Raw genomic sequence first — 20,473 nt, forward strand, 5'->3', positions numbered from 1 at the left:
AGATGATGATAGATTATCAATGGGCCTTCATTGGCTTGATATAAGCTACATCTGGAAAACCCAGACAAAAAGGACAAAACAAGACCCATAAAAGCACTAATAGCAAAAATCAAAATCCTATATAGCTGTTGTGACCAAAAAATAATCCAGAAACGTATTGCTCAAACAGAAGAAAAAAAGTTATCGAAAAGAACTTTAATAGCAGCTAAAATCAGTCTAGAGTACTGTAACATCCTGCAAAATATACTAGGTGCTTCAAAGTTTCAAATGGGTGAGGACCTGTACCTAGCTATATAAAGTTACTATAAATGGGTGAAAATGTGTACCTACTTTAATAACGTTGAAAAGCAAGAGTTCAAATTGCATCTACATGCAAATCCCACCACTTGCTCGTGTTCCAAGTTAAACAAGGAAAGAATTTGTCCTCATGAACATGACACGGTAAGTTGACAACCAGACCTCAACTCCATGATCAACACAAACTTATAGTGACAAGATTCACTCTTGAAAATATTTATATAAACATATAAGTTTTTATAACATATTCTGTTTATGTTCTTGGCTGTTCATGTAACAACTGTGGTGAAGTCTAACTGGGTATTTAAAATGGTATAATATCCATGTTGAGGCCCACAATCAATAACTCACAGCCATACATTTCTTGAGTTCCTCTCTTGAGGTCTACAAGACTGAAATTTATCTTTGGGTTTTTTTTCCACACATTCCTCAAATAGTGCTCCCACAATTAGACCCCTCTCTCGATTACAGAATTTTTAGCTGCCAACGATGGGGACTTCCTGTTTCTGTAAGTATGATTTGTTTCCCACTGAAAAATTGTTGGTTCTATCCAAACTCTCGTGTCTTCAAACTCTACTCTCCATCTTCCTGACAGTCAATATATTTTTTAAGAGCACAATAACAAGGAAAAATTATACTGTGTTTTTAAAATTGTAGATTCCTGTTTCAAGATTTCTATATTTTTTACCTCCTTCACCAATCCTTACTTGTACTTATTACATGTATATTACCTACAGAATCTGCTGATTCAGACAGAAATTTTATGAGAATTGCCTACTGCTATGCATTTTCCTGCTACACAAATTTTACAATTGTTGATCATCTGCAGCTATCTATTTCATTATCATATTTTTACAGCAACAGCCCCAAGGTTTTGTAGTTTCACAAAGTGCTCATTTTTGTGATGGAAAAAGATGGTAGTTTCTTGCTTTTTCCTATCTTTTTCTGTTTGATTAATAGGCAAGTATGGTTTAAGAAAGGGTCCAAACCCTTTTGCATCATATTACAAACATATATAGCAATTAACAAATCATGGCAACAGCCCAGATTACTGCTAGGCAGGACAAAATTCTAAACTGACACAATGCTGCAAGCTGACACTAAACCAGCAGCCAGAAGACACAAAAAGCTTTTACCTGTTTTTCAAACCAGAATTCAAGTTTATTTTCCTGACCAAGCAGACAATGTCACAAATCTTTGGATTTGTGACTGTGACAGATCCACTATAATTATTTTACTACTCAAGGAATCAAAACAAAGGAGAAAAAAGGCAAGCGGGAAAAGAAAAGCAACAAACAAAAAAAGAGTCCATTTTTTTGGAAGTTCCTCACATGTGATACAAAATCAAACATTAACTTGGTCCATCACATTGCACAAGAGCTACAAGAATGACAATGGAAAAAAAATTAATTTTCAACATTAACTTCTGTTAAAAAAAAAATGTTCCAAAAATTGAAAAAACAAGCAACACACATCTATGTTGGTCTCTCTAAAATGATTTATCAACAAGCCAGCTTAAGATCAGTGAACATGACAATTCTTATGCACATAAAATCCATCCTGCAACTTCTTTACAGGTCATGTTTTGCCAAAGGCATCACACAACTTCTTTATTTTTTTGACATATGCCTTACAGTCCTCCCTGATCCACTAATTACATCCACAGGAAAGGATCATCGGTGCAATGTCTCAAAAATGATCCAATCTCTCCAGCTTCTGTGCAATCATCTTCCTATGAAAATCAAAATCAAGAAGACCAACAACAAACTCCATGTATATCTCGTCGGTAATCTCTTTCCTCCATGCATATCTTGTTCGTAATCCCTTTGAACTGGTATCAGAAATTTGGCAGGACCTCTATAATAGAACTTTTACCAAAGTACCAAAAGCTGTTAACAACTTGAAGAATCAGGTCCACCCAAGTTTCTGATACCAATTCAAAGAACTGTAACAGTTTTTTGTAGAATACAATTTTTGACAATGAAAATTCTGCAATTTTTCAAAAAAATCAAGAATAACTTGCAAATCAGAAGCATGGCACAGAATATAATATATATATATATATCTTTTTATGCTTGCCAAGTTCTTCCATTAAACCCAGGTGATTCAATTCCATCTACAATTTATTTATTTTTTACACCGTCTCAATGTCATGTAAACAGAGTGCTACTATGCTTTTCAAATTTCCAATATTGGCATCTTTTCTTCCTGCTCCAATGCCTAGCACAAATTTTAGTCAAAAGCTAGGAAATCAATCACCTTCAGAAACTCGATGCACAACAGAATTCTATGACTTGGATCCAAATCTAATGCCACTAAAAGTTTTATAGTATTTTAGGTCTTCTTACATGCTGATTCAGCCGGATCATCCATTTTGACAGCACAAATCTTCACAATGCATGTCAATCTACACGATATTTCATTCCCATGACTTCCAAGTTTTCTCATTCAACATTTCAATTTTATCCATAGTGGAATTTCAAAATTGTTGTTCATTTACTGTACAGGCTCCAATTCTATCAGATTCAATTTTCTCCTAGGTCATCTTGTAAGCAATCAGGTAATTATGATTCATCTGTGGAAAATGGGGATAAATTGCACTGCAGGAGAAAATTATAAGCTTCATGTTTAGAAATATCTTACATATTCAAATTTCAGCTTTTAGCCATCTAGTTTGCATGTGCAAAGCCATATACAGCTTGCATATACCCTTATCACAATATGTCTAATTTATCTACACCGTTGAGTTCAGGTGGTATATCTCTCTTGAAACTTGCGTTTTTGGTTGTTTGTATATATTCCTTCTTAATCTTGTTGGATTTTCAGATTTGCTGTAAATGTACTAAGCACTGCCAGATTGGTATGTCTTCCAAATGCAACATTCTCTTAGATTTATATATAGAGAATAAGCCATGAATAGACATGTCCCTTCATGGGACATGTCTATTCATTAATCAAATAATTAATATAATAACAATTTTAATCATATATATATAGTCACAAGGTTCGAGTTTGAGTTCGTGTTTGGCAACTATGAAATTCAGATAAAATTTGACAATGCAAAAAAATCGGAAAAATTCCAAAATGAAATTGATGCAGGAGCATCCAGAGGTATAACGGCAATCCTGTGTAACCCAAAAAAATGTACTTAGACTTAGTTTTTGTTTCATGTCTTTACATTTTTGGATACCCATTTGGGTCAAGTAAAGGTTCCAACTCTCACAGTTCAACTATCAGTGTGCTAGAAAATCCCGAAAAAATAAGAGCATGCAATTTGGCCATCATTTTGGTGACCTAGAAGGTGTGAATTGGCCAGATGAATGTAATTGTGATTTAGAGCATTCCAGAAAAAGAATCAGGTCAAAAGGCCCCACGGTTTGAAAGTTATTGCAGTTTTTCGGGTTTTGGAGACCTCTTAAGAATGCTTCAAAGTCAGGTTAGGGGCATTAAATGACCTCGAAAAGGGCCGAAAAATGGGGGACGAGCGAAGCTGGTCCATAGGGCTATAGAGCGCTTCGAGAGCTTTCCGAAAATGTAAACGGTTCGTCAATCGGAGCTACGGTTCAAAAGTTATGCTTCCCGGAAGTTCGGTTACCGTTTCCAGATTCTTCTAGATTTGCGCCAACTTCTACCACAGCTTCCGGAACCTTCTATTTGGTCGGTGGAAGCCTACTAGCACTTTCTAGAATGTACTCCTAGTCCTTAACCCTCCGAGGTCTATTTAAGGAGATTTCTGGCATTGTAAAAGGCAATTCGGAGTGGAGTTTGAGAGGAGGTACTGAAAGGAAAAATTATCTCCAGATTTATGCTATTGTAAGCCCTTAGGGCATGTTTTGAAGTTTATTTTCTCTGTACTGTTTGTACTAGCTTATTTTCTCAGTTAATACAATTTCCCTTTTCTGTTGTGTCCATTCTGTTCTTGGGTTGGGTCCCCATCAGAAATTCACCTATATAAATTATTATTTTTTTAAAATATAAGTAATAAATTACAAAATAAATAAATATTATATAGAACAATATTGTAATTTAAATAGATAAATTATATCTACTACTATTTATCTTATAACATAATATTATCTAAATATAAAAACACTATATTAATAATAATAACGTTGATAACATTAAAAATTAGAAAAAACAAAGCAACACAACAAATATCACCATATGAATTAAACAAATATTATTAACATATAAATTAATATTATCTAAACATATAAAAATACAGTATAAATAAATAATATTTAGCACTAAAAATATTAATCAACGAACGGATTAACCCTAGTTTGAAGTGCACTAATTGGGGCATATAGACACTATACTCTTCAAAATTTGGCCGTCGGTCAAGCCTACTCAAGTTGGTGAATTTCTCAAAAGGGTTGTGTGTTCCTGAATGTGCAGAAGCACTCTATGTTTGGTGTACACAATCTACTATTGCACCTTATGATCTTCTCAGAGATGTTGACAACGACAAAAGAAGCCTTTGGATTTGACCACAACAACCTTCTCAAAATCCCGTGCAACATCAATCATTTCAATAGGAACATTTAATTTCATCTCAAGATCATTCGCAATGCTCAAAGAGGCATCTGAGTCAAACGAGGACAACAAACGATTGCTTCCCTTTTGTTCTTGCACGAATCTTAGACGAATTTCAACAAATGTTTTATGTTGTTTTGGAGTTCACCGAATTTCGACCCTCATGGCTAGAATTCGGCAAACCTTGTGACAAAGTGCATGTGTGTGTGTGTGTGTGTATTTCTCATATTAAAATAACCTTATATCTCAAATATAAAGAGCAATATATAAATTATATCTCATATATAATAGGTTTATCTGCCTGAAGCTACCAAACATCAACACTCCCTCTTAGCTTAGAAGGATAAAAACATAAGAATAAATATTACTTCAACGTAACATTACAAATAACAATTTTAAGAATATCTCAGAAGATTTCCACCATTTGATATCGCATTTGATATCATGAGTATTGGTCTTACTGAATATCTACACATTATATTCACCAAGTGCCCAAATAAGGTTTAATATCACATATGATATCAAGAGTATTGGTCTCCCAGAATATCAATGGTATTCACCAATTACTCAAAAGGTTTTATTATCATATATGATATCAAGAGTATTGGTCTCCCATAATATCAATGATATTCACCAAGTACTCAAAATAAGGTTTGATATCACATCTGATATCAAGAATATTGGCCTCCCAGAATATCAATGATATTCATCAAGTACTCAAATTAAGGGTTGATATCACATCTAATATAAAGAGTATTGGCCTCCAGAATATCAATGATATTCACCAAATACTCTTTGAGTAATGGCCTTCCAGAATGTTGAGATGCAAGACATTCACGATATACTCAATTTGTTTGATCTCATAATACAAGTTATTGTATGATCATCACCTTACAATAACTTCTGCAAATACAAGTGACATCATTTGGAAGTCGTCACTTCCTCATGATGTAGGGGTAGGTCCATTAAAATCATAGAGTCATGAGGTACATTCATGAATCACAGTCCTCTTGACTACTACAATTTATTAATCACTGAAGAATCCATCTCAACATGGTTTACTCCCTCTAAATCAATATGATCAAGATCATTGAAGGTTGCTTGAATCATATCCTCTATCTACTCTCTCTCTTTCAAGCTTGCCTAAAATGTCAACCTCCCACTGAATCTCAATCTTCCTCTTTTTCCTGCAAGAACATTCTTGGAGGTAAAGATCAAGGTATATAGCTCATATAGATAAGAAAGAGACTACTATAATACCCGAGGATTACAAATAATTCTACATAATAATATAAGATCATTTTAATAAAATATAGATAAATATATACTTTGAACATATTTGCATATATTCAATCTTCTATATATATACTTTAATCTATATTTTGAACATATTATTTCCCTATTAATGCCGCATATAGTAATCTAAGGTGACCACAAAAATAAATAAAAATAATACTAAAGAAATCAAAAAATACTTATCTCATAAATTTTCCACTTTATTGCTCATAACTCTATACCTCTTTTCCACATCCTTATCTGCAGCTATTCACCTTTCTTTAAAGGTGTTTTTTGCTCGATTTGTGGTGGGTCCCTTGCCTATGCGGCATACCATTTGAGACGATCATGGTCGTCATGCCTTATTTTTAACCAATTCGTCCTCACTAGCAGTATTCAATTGATACTTTTATTTAGTAGAAACAAGTGCATCATCTTTTTTCTCTTGATTTGTGTGTGGGTCTGATTAAGATCTAGATGCACTATTTTTCTATTGCCCACAAGCGCATTTTCATATTCTACAAATTCATTTTGTGCATATTTGTACACGAGGCACCGCATGAAATTTTACTCTTTCAAATAGCCTAGTTTGTATTTTGTCAATGCTTCTATATTCATCTACAAATGGTTGACGAGCCTTGCACATGCTTTATAATACTATCTTAATCCATCAATTTAACACGATTGTAGACATGGTGGATGAGGTACATCTTGCCTAACCCGTCCATTTAGATTGCGGTAATAATTGATACGATGAATTTTCTAACAAATTCATAATTTCTAAAACTTTATTGTCAATGCTCACGACCGTTCCATCTTCAAGGAACACACGAGTCATCCTTGGTCTCTGACTATCACTCTTTTGCAGGTAGTATTAAATTGCGTTTGACTTCGTCCCTTATCCTTATTAACTTCTTCACTTCCTATGTCCCAATGAAGAGAGAAAAAACACAGCAATGAAGCTTTATGTTTCAACTTTCACTAAGGATAATCATTTCTCAAGTTATGAATGATCCACGATAACCCCCAAATAGTAGTTTGTAAAAGATATAAATTTAAATCCACTCAACTAGAGATGATAAACTCAATATGAATAAATCAACCACACTAAGATTTTTCACATGCTTAGACAATCATTCTATAAACACTCGAGAAATCTGTATGCTCTGCAATACCTTTAATCCTTTCAGACTGATCCACATGTGCTTCCCTTGGATATGCCTATGTTTTTCTCAAATCAGTAATCTAGTGTTTTCTAGCCTTTCTTACATTTGCATTCTAGCTCTAATACCATGTTGGGTTTTCGGATTTGCTGCAAATGTACTAAGCACTGCCAAATTGATATGTCTTCCAAATGCAACATCCTTTTAGATTTTTTTATAGAGAATAAGCAATGAATAGACATGTGCCTTCATGGAGCATGTCTATTAATTAATCAAATAATTAATATAATAACAATTTTAATCATAATATATATATATATATATATTTATTTATTTATTTATTTATTTTTATTTTTATTTTATTTTTATTTTTTTTTTTCCTTATATAATAATACCCTTATATCTCAAATATAAATAACACATATATAAATTATATCTCATATATAATAGGTTTATCTGACTGAAGCTACCAAACATCAACAAATTTGTGCCATGCCCTATTTCTGAAATAAAATTACATAAGAAATAATGATACTAGTAAAATTAAAAAGAAAAAAAAAATATGATACAATAGAATTAAAAATTAATTAAGTTTAAAGAGAGGTCAAGAGGCATGCAATGAAGAGTTGTGACTCCCTCAACATTAGATATACAAGGAAAAAGACTTCATTTCAAAGCGGAGGAAGCAAGAGAAAAGGTAAGGTATGAACCAAGAAAGAATTGAAAGAATTAATGGAAGACAAACGAGGAATGAGAAGAAAAATAAAGAAGTGACTCCTTCAAAGAACAAAAGGTACGAATGGTTGTGACTCTTTGAAAAAGTAGTAATTTTGAAAGGTAATGACTCTCTCAAAGGACATAAATGATTTAAGGGTTATGACTCTTTCAAAGAGTAACAATTATAAAACGTTGTGACTGTTTCAAATGGCAGAAATGAGGAAAGGTTGTTACTCTTCCAAAACATGGTGATTGCAAAAGGTTGTGACCATCGCAAAGGACAGACATGATGAAGAGGTGTGACTCTCCACTGCATCGGGAGATCAATTTAGGGAATAATAAATTACTCTCAAAGGCAACAACAAAAAGTGCTGACTCAATTCTTATGAAAGGTGGTGAACCTTTCACCAATAAAGAATAAAGGAGACTTCATTCCAAGCATTGAAGGAGGGCTTATCAATCATCACTCATGAATCCATCCAAACTCAAGAAATCAAGCAAACAATCAATCACCAAGATCAAGAAAACAATCATCAATTATCACCTCATCTTGAGATCAAGAAAACAAACAATTCAGCAATCAAGCATCACTCTAGCAAATCAGCACTCATTCAATCATCATTCACCAATGTATCGAACCAAAATTTATTACATTGTCACTCATCAATGATCTAATCAACAATCACTTCATCATCACTCACCAATACCTCAAGTCGCATTAATCAAGGAAGATGGAAAAAGAGAAGATTCTCATACACGTGTATTCAGCAGATCAGATCGTTATAGGAAAAGACAACAGACCTGTGCATTAACAAGTATGGGATAATGTTATAATGCATCTATCTTAATATAACTTACAACGAGATGTTAATAAAATATGTAAATTTATTATGAATCTTCAATTAATAAATAAGTTTATATATTCTTTATTCCGACAAACAATCTTGCAAGAATGGGAGGAAATATGTTAGGGAGAGGCAGTAGATCAGTTCCCTCGAATGAAGTAGGCCACCCCAACTGGATTGAATTGTCTTGGATGCTTTTGCCATTTGTGGGCCAAGGGGGTGAGTTGTCTTAGTTGGAAGCTCCACGGTCTTGGGCTTAATTGGGCTGAACAGCCTTCCTCAATAACCTGGGTCACTCCAATTAAGTAGGCCACCCCAAGTGATGGAATTGTTTTAGTTGGATATTCCTGCCATTTATGGGCCAAGGGGCAGGCTCTTATTTGGATGTTCCACACTCTTGGGCTTAATTGTGTTCAAGGGTCCTCCTCAATAACTTGGGTTCCCTCAAATTAAATAGGACAACCCAAGTGATGATATTGTTTTAGTTGGAAATTCCTGTCATTTGTGGGCCAAGAGGCAAGCTGTCTTAGTTGAACGCTTCACGCTCTTTGGCTTAATTGAGCTGAAGAGTCTCCAAACACTCTTTGTCGTTTTTCCTCTCCAAACCCTACTATAATTGATTATGTAAAATGGGAGTATTGATGCCTTGGTTCCTAAAGTTCAAAAGCTATTGCATGAAATAGGTTAAGATAATAATTGATATATATGTGTATTTAAATTTGTTTTTTAAATCTCTACCCCTAATGATAAGAATTATATTTCAAATATTGTCCAACATGATTGCATGATCTAAACCAAGATCAACCTTGACAAAGACATTTTATTGGTATCAATATAATTCTAATCAATGAGCTTGTGATTATAATTCTAATTCTTTTAAATGAGCTTGTGATTTTGGGGCAAGATTTACAATCACATTAGAATCTGCTGCAAATTGTGAATGATAAGATTCACTATTGCAAATATTTCTGTGATCACTTTTGCATGTTGTGCTTGCAGCCAAGACACAACCTCATCATTGTGCATCTATTTAATCCATACTAAGATTATAAAGCTAGAAGTTTTGAAGGCATATATCTTTTGTGGTCTTGATTGTTAGCTGTTTTTTGTTCTTTCTTTCCAGAAGGAATTCTGAGCTGTCTTTATCATATGTTCATCAATATCTGGGCAAGGAATCTTCAAGCCCAGTTCAGTATGCTCTCATTGTTAATACAGGCATGATAATAATGTCATCTACTCCAGATGAAGCAGGATCCAAATCCCACATTAATGTATACCCTTTAATAGTGGCTTCTAAGCCAAACTGTATGTAAACATAACACTGTGTTACGGTTACCCATTAAATTTTAATTAATAGGGCACAACTAAAAGTATGAATAGTTGATAACTTACCAGTCACAAAGTGTCAGCTCTAAGCAATCAAACATGAAAATTAAAAATGTTATTGTTAAAATTTATTTCAATTTTAATAAATTTGGCCAAAGGTTTAGTGTCTGTGGTTAAAGTAGCAAATACTTAGCAACTCAGAAATTGTATTATGACCAGTTTTGATGTCATACAAGATTGTCAGAAACCTCATGCTTGATATTTAAAAAAATATTCTAAGAAGCTCGAAAGATGAGACCAGCATAAAGTGAAAGCTGCCAGCACTGAGGTCAGAATCTACTTCAATAAAAAATATAAGCAATCCTAATAAATATTGAAAAGGAAGGCATTTTAAGATGACAAAGTACAATGTGATCAAATTAGAACATAAATTTCTGAATTAACTGTTCAAGGACACCTTAGCACCCAATGGAATGGTGTGAACCTTTCTCCTTCAACATGGTGCATTCCAAGCCTGGCTAATTATATTCCAATAGGTACCATGTTTTGTTGAGGTGATATTGCATTAAGCTGTGATCTAGCAATTAGTTGGTTCATAAACCAAAGTGATGGCCTGGTTCCAAATCCAGCTAGGCTCATTCCCAGTACAATGCTGGGATTAAGTGTTGCTTGTAAAAAAAATTAAACAATCACAGAAAAGTACCATGGAATGGCGTGAAACTTTCACCTTCAACATGATACATTTCAAGCGTGGCTAATGTATTCCTAGAGGTCTATTATTGAGGTGATGTCCCATTCAACTGTAATCTACCAAGAACTTGGTTTGCTTACGACCATGATGGCCCAGGTCCAAAGCCTAAACAATGTTGTAATAAAGAATTACTTGTACCACATCAAACACTCAAAGTAAAGTACCCTTTCTAGCAAATAAATTTTGGGTTTGTCCAGAGACTGTAGCATATTAACACCAAGTCTATACAATAAGTAATGTAGCTAGTTTTTCCTAACATATGAACTACTGGTGTAGGTAGATTGGCAAGTTTAAGTTTACAACTCACCTTATTCAAAAGATCAAAACCAAGGACTACTATATAAGGTAGATGGTCACCAGTCCCTTTGAGGGCTTTCGTAAGGAAAAATAATACACCAATTTGGTATCTCACTTAGCACTGACCTTTAAAAATGATAATTACCTTTACCCATTACAAGAGCCGTGAGACATGAATTTCAAAAGAGCAATTAAGAGTACAGAAGTTGTAAGAGAATAATCCAAGTGAATTACAATCGAGTGATAATGCACATTTGGCTTGATATGAAACATTCATGACATGTCTAAAAATTATGGGAACATATCAAAGCCCACTCCCTTACCCCAATAATGAGCAAGTGCATTGAACTTGAAAAAAAGAACTGGTAAGGTAATTCAAATCAATGCATTTCAACCAAAAGCAATCATTAACAACTGCTCATTTTCTTTTCAAAGGATAAAGGAATGTATTTGTAAAAAGAATGGCTGCGTTCAAGTTTCCAGACTACAATAAAGAAAACAAGTATTAGAGATTCTGCAATATCATATTATGGGCATATGGGTTGGTGTTAAGTAATTATTAATGTTAAAATATAGGCATATGAGGAATTTTTACGGTTAGAACATGGGTATGTTTGTTATTGTTAACAATGTGAAGGAAGTGTACTGAATGCCGGGTATATGGCGAAAAAGAACAACCTTGCCAAGTCCCGAAGAAAAACAATTGAGGGCAAACCAAACAAACAGACTAAAAGAAATTGTAAACAAATTACTTATAACCCTAACATAGGTGTTTGATGTAATTTACTTTTCTTGTCAAAAGAATTGCGGTGCCAACATGAGGGGCATCTTAAGGGACTGGCCAAATTCAATCTCCCAAGCCAAGACAAATCACCATGTTATAGATATTGTAGAGTAGTTTAATATAGAGGTGATGGAATATTAAAATATGGGCAATATCTAAAAGTGGAAGATGAACTTGTACAATAACAAAATGGCGCATTCGTAAACTGGGTATCATTCATTCCAATCATACACTGCAATAAGAACACATGTAAAAGGGGTTTTGGGGTACTGTGGCATGGGTATGTGAATATTTTCAAGCAGTGAAATATGGATAAATCGCAATATGCTTAAAAATCTGTAAGCTGTTAATAACGGTGTGCGTGGGCAATCGGTAAGGAACTTTATAGAGTACTTACATGTGGACAGATGAAAAAGTGTACGTTAGGGTTATGCTGAAGGTTGTGTAGCATTGGAATGTGGATATGTTGAACACTGGGAAAAGAGATTGTTCATTTTCTGAATTAATTAAACAACCAAAGTACTCTAACAGACAGCTTACCTGTTGATCGATGGATTGGGATAACCGGTCATTGGATTCCTGGAGGGCGTAATCAAGTTGGTTAATTTTACCCTCGAGGTCTCGTATGATGTGGTCCTTCTCGGAGAGTTTAAGCCTGAGCCTGCTATTCTCAGCCTCCAGCTTGGACACCCGGGAAGAAATGGCAATAGAGGTAATCTTCCGGGCCAAATCCAGTTGATCATATGGATCTGTCGGCAGAACTGTGAGAATCTCTTCCGGCAGCTCAAAATCCGAACCATTGCCCATGGTGGTTGACCCCAAACCCCCTTTGTTTGCCACACTTTCCTTTTTGCTTCAACTCAGCTGTGTAATTGGGTATCAAACGAATAGCCAATTGGGCTCAAGAGAATCGCATAGATTTCCAGCACTCCAGCTGAATATCTGGAGAGTTTCACTGGTGATGAAATTGATGAGCCTGCAAACATAAGCATCAAATGTTATATTCTCTGTTGCTTGTGAATGCTTTTGATTACCTACCCATCGTCCCGACAAACAAATATTCTTCCAAAGGTAAACAAGTCCAATATTCTTAATTTTAGTTAATACTATTATCCGTTTAAAACCATCTTCCCTCCAAAGGATACAAAAACTAAACAAGTGGAGCCCCGTCATTATTGAATGTGAAAGAATACCTCTAATGGAGGAGACTGGTAACAGAAAAACTTTGAAACAATCCTGCATTCAAATCTTCGTAGCGGGAATTGAGATTCATACGATCCTACTCTATAGGGGAGCTAAAATGGTAGACTTGTGTGCGTTTGTCACGTCAACTTTTGAAAGCACTAGGCGGTAGCAAAAGAACCATCACCTCCACATTTTAATGAAGAATAAAACATATGTTACCTGGAGCGGGAGATTGACATTTGGATTTTTCCCCTCTTGAAAGGTATCTGTGTTTTGGTAGAGAATTGATCTGAATATGATGTTATCTGTTAAGTAGCCAATGACTAAGTGTTATGGTGCGGAAGTGGGTCAAGAGAGGACTTGGTTATGAGGCTTGTAAGAGGGACAATTTACATAGTTTTATAAAACTAAAGTTTTTGAGTTTTGTTTTTGGTTTATTTTCGTTTAATATTTTCTATGTGATGATTAGTGTATAAGTAACTAGACTTTAAGTGATTTAAGTGGTGAAAAAATTAGAAACATGACTTTAATATAATAATGGGAAATGAAAAAATTAGTAAATCAATGTATAACAATTATATATCAAGAAAAGGTTTTCAAAGGTATCTTAATAAAATTCTACAAAGTTTTTTGATAAGTAATTTAGGTTCATTTATTGTATTGAAAATACAACTAGTGTTGAGGAGTGGTGGAGGGTGAGCAAGGGCTTTGAGAGGCAAGTATCTAAGTGGTCTTTGTTGATACTATTGAGTTGGGAGCCTCAATTTGTTTCTTGCAAAATATGTTTTCCTTTTGCTTTCTTGTGGTATGGGTAGAAGGGTTTAAGTTTTGATAATTGTTTTTCTTTCTTTTTTGTTTGATGCATTTTTTTGTCATTAGTTTTTTGTTGTTAGGAGCTACTTACCTTTGTGGAAGCTTGTGGAGGTCTACTAGACCCCCAATGTTTACATTTAAAGATGCTTAAAGAAAAATAATGAGCGTCCAATTGTAATGATAAATCCAAAAGTCATTGCAAAAGATGTGTTGAGCATGTTTTAATATGCAAGTTCATAAGTATTTAGGTCTCCTTGTTTATTTTGGAGATGTGGTTGGGAAAGAATTGGAATCCAAAAAATGGCATGTATATAACTTTGCAGCAAATATTTACTTATTTGTGGTATTCTCTCACATCGTAGATTGAAATGTGGTTTTTGAAGGAGGTTCATGTATTCTAGACAACTAGAATTATTAATCACACCATATCATGTGGGGTTTGATCTAATGAATGAGCTATTATCCAAAATTCTTGTTTGGATTCGTTTTCCATAGTGATGATCATTAGTAAGCCTCTGGGCTTATTGCCCTAGATGCTCAACAAAAGATAGCTACTTGTATTTGTGTAGAGATTAATTTAAATTGTAATCTTCTTCAATCCATGGAGATTATGCTAAGTGTGGGGTGGGAACTATGGTTCTCTCGAATGCATATGTAAACTAGGAAGCTTAAGTCTATTACCTAAGGAAGATAATCCACTAGGATTATAAAGGCTCAAGCACTAGATGGATGTAATGATTATTCATTGTTATGGAAGATAAATATGCAATTAAAATTGAGAAATGCTAGATCTAGAGCTAGATGGAGAGACAATGTGGTTTTTTGTATGCACAAATGGATTGTTAACTAAGAAGTTCAATTTTAGGACTGAATTTAGGAGGTAGAGATTGTAACTAACCTATAGACAAATTTATTTATACATTGAAGTTGACATACTTCTAATGTTTGCATATTAACAAAACCTATTAATTCAATCATTTGTGAGATCTCCTAATATTACTAGTGCAATTCACATTCTATCACACTTACTCATCCATCTAAGTCATAGATACAATTAGGTACTTGGGTCTTCTACCCGGCTATTAGCAAGGATAACTTTAAGGAACCCCCCCCCCCCCCCCTCCCAAAATTTATAAAATTGTGGTGAATCACATGTCATTTGGGTGGAAAAAAAATTAATAGTGTTAGCGAATTATGCGTCAATGGATGGATATTTGGTGGCAATTTTTTTAGTAGTTTAGACAATTTTTATAAAATAATGGCGATTATAATTTTTGTTTTTAATAAAATTATTAATATTGATGGCGAATTATGTTTTGAAATATGGATATTGGTTGGCGAATATTTTAATAACCGATACCTTTTTTATAAAAAGGTGGCGAAATTATTTTCCAAATAATTGAATTAATTTATTTGTTATGCCAAATGGTTTTCAGAAAGTTATAGTTGGTATGGCTATTTTCAAAAGATGGGAAATAAGTAGCCTAACCTAACATACCAACTTACATTAATTATTGGCCACTACCACTGTAATTATGTTAAATGTATTATTTGAGAACTCAGACCGTCTGATGATCGAAGATCAATGGCTGAGGTTTAATTTCGGCCAACATTTCTTGAAGGAAGAAGAATTGTCGAGGTAGTCACCGGAATGTTGACACGTATCAAGGTAAGTTGTATGCGGAGTACAGTGCACCCGGAAAGAATTAAATGCCATGCCATGTCTGGAATGAAGCCTCGACCTTGTTCAAGTGTCCGGAATGGTGACACGTTTCTGTTCAACGCGTATCACTTAAGTTGCAGGAGATAGTATATTGATGTCTTGTCACTGTTAATTACAATTTACAATTGGCCTTTTCCATCGACGAAGTGGCTTCACACACATTACAAGACATGCCACGGTCCACTAGCAGTAGTACTATTACTATTAGTCTTAATTGCAATTGGCCTTTTCCATCGGTTAAGTGGCTTCACACGCATTATAGGACAATGGACGGTATTAGTGTTTAGTTACAATTGGCCTTTTCGGCACGTACTTGCAATTATGTTCAAGATTTGAGAATATTTGCTAATCTAATGTAATTGAATTGGCAGTCGGACAGAAACAAACAAATAATCCCTGGCACCCTACCCGCCAAGCTTATTTATAGGCGATTGAGCTACTTCTTTCATCATTGCTCATCTCATTTTTGGTAGTCGATAGGTCTAGTTTGTTAATTGTTTGTTAATTGTTTGGTGCTAGTTTGAACTTTGCAGTAAAGATGGACAACCCTATTCGCCTAAGATGCATTTTGGAAGAGGAGCAGAAGGCCTTTCTAGGTCGCGTTCCTGAGGAAAACCTCTTGTCAATTTGCAATGAGGTTGTTCCATGCTCTGGTGTGAAGTTTGTTATTGATGCTGTCAAAATGGTTCTGGGGCATGAGTTTTTGAAGAATGAGAATCGGTATCGTGTCAATAGTGACATTACGTCACAATTTTTAGCTTCCCTGCTTGGCCTCGGAGAAGCAAGGGCCGAAATTTTGCTGCTCCTGAGGAAGATTTTTAAAGTAGTATATTTGGGCGATGACATTGAAATTGTCGCTCATGCAGTTTTAGGAGTGGGGATCCCTTGGGCGGGTGAAGTCCACAAGCTTCTAGAACTTGGCCAGAATGTGGTCCTGCAACCATTTTTACTAGGCTTGACTACTGGGCAGTTGCAGCACCATAGGAAATGCGCAAGAATTGGGTTGAATTTTCTTCGAAAATGGTTTTTCCTGGATGAAGTGGAAGATGGCAACAAATGGCTACAAGAATTCGCAACCATGGTCAATTCTAGTGGTTTCTACAACGAATAGTACAATAGTTCTAGAGTCTAGGGTTTTTCCCCGATTTTGTAAATTTCAAGAAATATCAATGAAATTTCTCGAGTTTCAGTTCTATATAAAATTGTATTTCATTGTTTTAACTTCTTATGCTTACTTATGCAACATTGCAATATTTTGCATTTTTTAATTTTCTATTGAATTATTTATAAAAGCCTATGTGAATATAAAATATTATTAGTTCCTGCCTTTGGCAGGAAACTAATGGAATCACCTAGTTCCATATTAGTTCTATAATCTAAAAATTTCATTGATATACCAATGTTTGCAAAAGGTTTATTAATTTGCATTTTTTTTGAAATTGAAAAATACATTTTTTTTTAAACTTTATTGGTTCATGATGAAAAAGGCAATGAAAAAATTCAATTTTCTTCATAAAAAATGCAACTATTTTTTTCAGCACCTCTATTAATGCAAGCATTAATTGCAACCTTATATTTTCTTGTGACAAGTGGATTAGTTTAAATTAGAATTTAATTATTTTTAATTTTACATATCTAAACCAATGCTTTTAATAAATTTTCTTTTATTTTTTATTTATATATATAATTTTATTAGATTATACATTTATTTAACATATATAATTTTTACTATATTGATATTTTTATTTTATACTTTAAAATACATAATATTAATTTTGTATCAATTTTAATAAAGTTCAAATTATTTAGCTTGGTATATTATCAACTTTATTTATTATAAGTGTGTTTGGTTTTTTTAAAGCATAAATGTTATTTTAAAATTAATTTATGTTTTTTTAATGCATTATATTTAACCTTAAGAATATTGTCCAGCTTCTACAATTGGATAAATTTATCACTTGAACAAGATATATCAAACAATTTAATAATTGAAATTAATCAATTTAACTCTTTTTAAAAAAAATTATACAATTTTATCTATATCTCATGTATAGTATAATTAGTTGATAAATATCTTTGGTATGATAAATGTTCTTTAGGATGTCATCTAATTTTAATTTAGCATGATAATATAATGTTTATTTATATATTCTTTTACTATTTTAATTAATATACATCATTGCAGTTATATAATTTAACAAGTGCCACGTCATGGCATGTACTTGCCTAATAGTTATTAGACTAATTAGAAATTAGGATTTAAATTTTTTTTTAAAGTTATTATACAAAAATTAGAAAAATAGAATTAGTATGGAGTTAAGTTATAGTTTTTATACTAATTAAAAATTATAATTTAAATAATAAATTTAACACTTTTACTAAAATATTATGTCTTTATAGTAAATTGAAAAAAATTCTAAATTTGCATTACATTTATGAAGGGTATACAAAAATTCTAATATTGGTTAAAATAAAGACAAGAATTTACTAATTTTAACTTCAATTAAAATAAATCCTAATTAGGTACAAAATAATTTAAATATTTTCTTAAAATATATATATAATTATACAAATATACATTTAAAATAGTTTACTAAATTATTTAATTTTAATTTTTTTAAATGAAGTTAGTGAAGAAGGTTCTAACCAATCCTTCTCTAGATTTAAAATTGTATAATTTATAGATTATTGCATATCAAAATGTTATCAAAATCACCTAGCTTAGGATTAACCCAATAAACTCTTTTTTCTTGAATTATTAATTTTTTTTAATAATATAATTATTTCTTATTCAATTTACAAATTGTGATATTGAAATCTATGTAAAAGAAAATTTATGTCAAGAAGTATACGAGAATCTAGCCGAAAATAAATGAACATGGAGGTAGCCTCCGAGAAAAGGGGTCTTATAACACTAAATAAAAAGAACCAATTATCATTCAGATAAATAGTATAGATAATATATGAGAATAATAAATTTATATAAAAACTTTAGAAATATTTGATAAAAAGAAAAATAGTTCATTTTCATTGGTTGGTTGATTCTAAACTAATTCACTTATTGTGCAAACTAAATGCAATAGTACTAGCCTATCGGCAAGTACAATAATATACTAACTATACTCATAATTTAATGGGAGTGGGACCCACACCATTCACCAGTGTCGTTGGATGTTTATAGATCAACGACCGAAGTTGAGTTTAGGGATGAAAGGAAAAAGAAACCCTGTCATTTCAAATGCGTCCCGAAAACATGACACGTGTCACTAAACTCCTCGGTCGACCAACAAATAACAATGTAATTTCAATTTGGTGATGACATGACACTGACACGTCTAACTCGTGATGTGAGTCATCCTGATACCTGACTACCTTAGTTAATGGGAGTGGGACCCACGACCCACGGGGCCACCACACCATTCATCGGTGCCATTGGATGTTTATAGATCAATGACCGAAGTTGAGTTTCGAGATGAAAGGAAAAAGAAACCCTGTCATTTCAAATGCATCCCGAAAACATGGCACGTGTCACTAAACTCCTCGGTCAACCAACAAATAACAATGTAGTTTCAATTTGGTGATGACGTGACACTGACACGTCTGATTCGTGATGTGAGTCATCCTGATACCTGAGTACCTTAGTTAATGGGAGTGGGACCCACGACCCACGACCCACGGAGCCACCACACCATTCACCGGTGCTGTTGGATGTTTATAGATCAACGACCGAAGTTGAGTTTCAGGATGAAAGGAAAAAGAAACCCTGTCATTTCAAATGCGTCCCTAAAACATGACACATGTCACTGCTCAGTTAACACATTGACATAATCACATTCCACTTGCAGTTAACAGTGACATTATGAATGACATTAATACATTATGATGGGTTAGGTAACAATAGTGGTCCATGATTCCACTCACATTTATATTGAAAGTGTACTGTGTGACAATTGTGACGACTATAGACTATAGAGTACAAATTGTACAATTTTGGCACATTAAATTTCTTTAATTTTGCAGTTATACATTGTCTACAAATTTAGAAATTAGAAAGGGGTTACAAATTACAATTTACAAAGTTACAGCACAACAAAGTTATGGATTCTTAATTTTTGGGTTGAGGATTGTGGTCCGAGGAAAGCAACAAACTATAGTCTCTAGACTCTCAGCTCTCTGCAAAAATTGAAACTAAGGGCAACGTGAATGTGAACGAGTAAGTGTAACTACTAAAATCTTGAAAATTTACGTCCCACATTTTAAATTTTACAACTTTACTGTTTATATTATATAAAAAAATTTAGTCTGTAAGGTTTTAATTTTGAATCACCCTTGTAGGCTTGTAGTTGTGTTTAAATATTTACCACGATGGGCAAAACAAATACCAAGAATAACATGGGCAAAATAACAGAATTCCACAATATGCTTAAAACACCAGGTTTTAGTGATTTATTCCATGATATACATGATCATGTTATTCATGGAAATAAGGGTATAATGGAGATAAGATTTGTACTTGAAAACAAGTGGAACGATCCAAATAAGGCTTCAAAATTTTGTTCATTTAACCCTAGTGTAAATGCAACTGCAAATAAAATTGCACCGTGGCTAGCTGGGTCAACACACATGGCGTTACCTCAAGTATTCCCTTGCCCAGAAATTGTTATGCTCTGCATCAAAAATTATGATGAAAATAGAAAAGCAATTGTGAATAAAATTACTCAGGAGGAAATTTTGTCCATAACTGAGAGTGAATTTGCTAGT

The 20,473-nt window shown here is 33.5% G+C and overlaps 1 protein-coding gene and 1 long non-coding RNA gene across 3 annotated transcripts in view; both read right to left on the bottom strand.

Moving 5' to 3' along the window:
• Positions 1-13,074, bottom strand: part of LOC149529542 (uncharacterized protein At4g15545-like) — a 38,413-nt gene extending 25,339 nt beyond the window's left edge. The window contains exon 1 of one of the 2 annotated variants that reach the window (XM_089808901.1): positions 12,532-13,074. In XM_089808901.1, the coding sequence (XP_089665027.1) occupies positions 12,532-12,798 (267 nt within the window). In that variant the 5' untranslated portion in view covers positions 12,799-13,074. The remainder of the gene's footprint in view (positions 1-12,531) is intronic. The other variant, XM_089808902.1, reaches the window with a different exon arrangement.
• On the bottom strand, positions 12,797-13,356 carry LOC149529543 (uncharacterized). The gene is made up of 2 exons (XR_016358495.1): positions 13,185-13,356; positions 12,797-12,967 (listed from the first exon to the last, which is right to left on the bottom strand). It is a non-coding gene; the product is annotated as an uncharacterized LOC149529543 (long non-coding RNA).
• Positions 13,357-20,473: the final 7,117 nt, after the last annotated feature.

Source organism: Cupressus sempervirens, chromosome 11 (assembly GCF_028749045.1).
Source record: "Cupressus sempervirens isolate cs-2001-9-10 chromosome 11, ASM2874904v1, whole genome shotgun sequence".
Classification (NCBI taxonomy): Eukaryota; Viridiplantae; Streptophyta; class Pinopsida; order Cupressales; family Cupressaceae; genus Cupressus; species Cupressus sempervirens.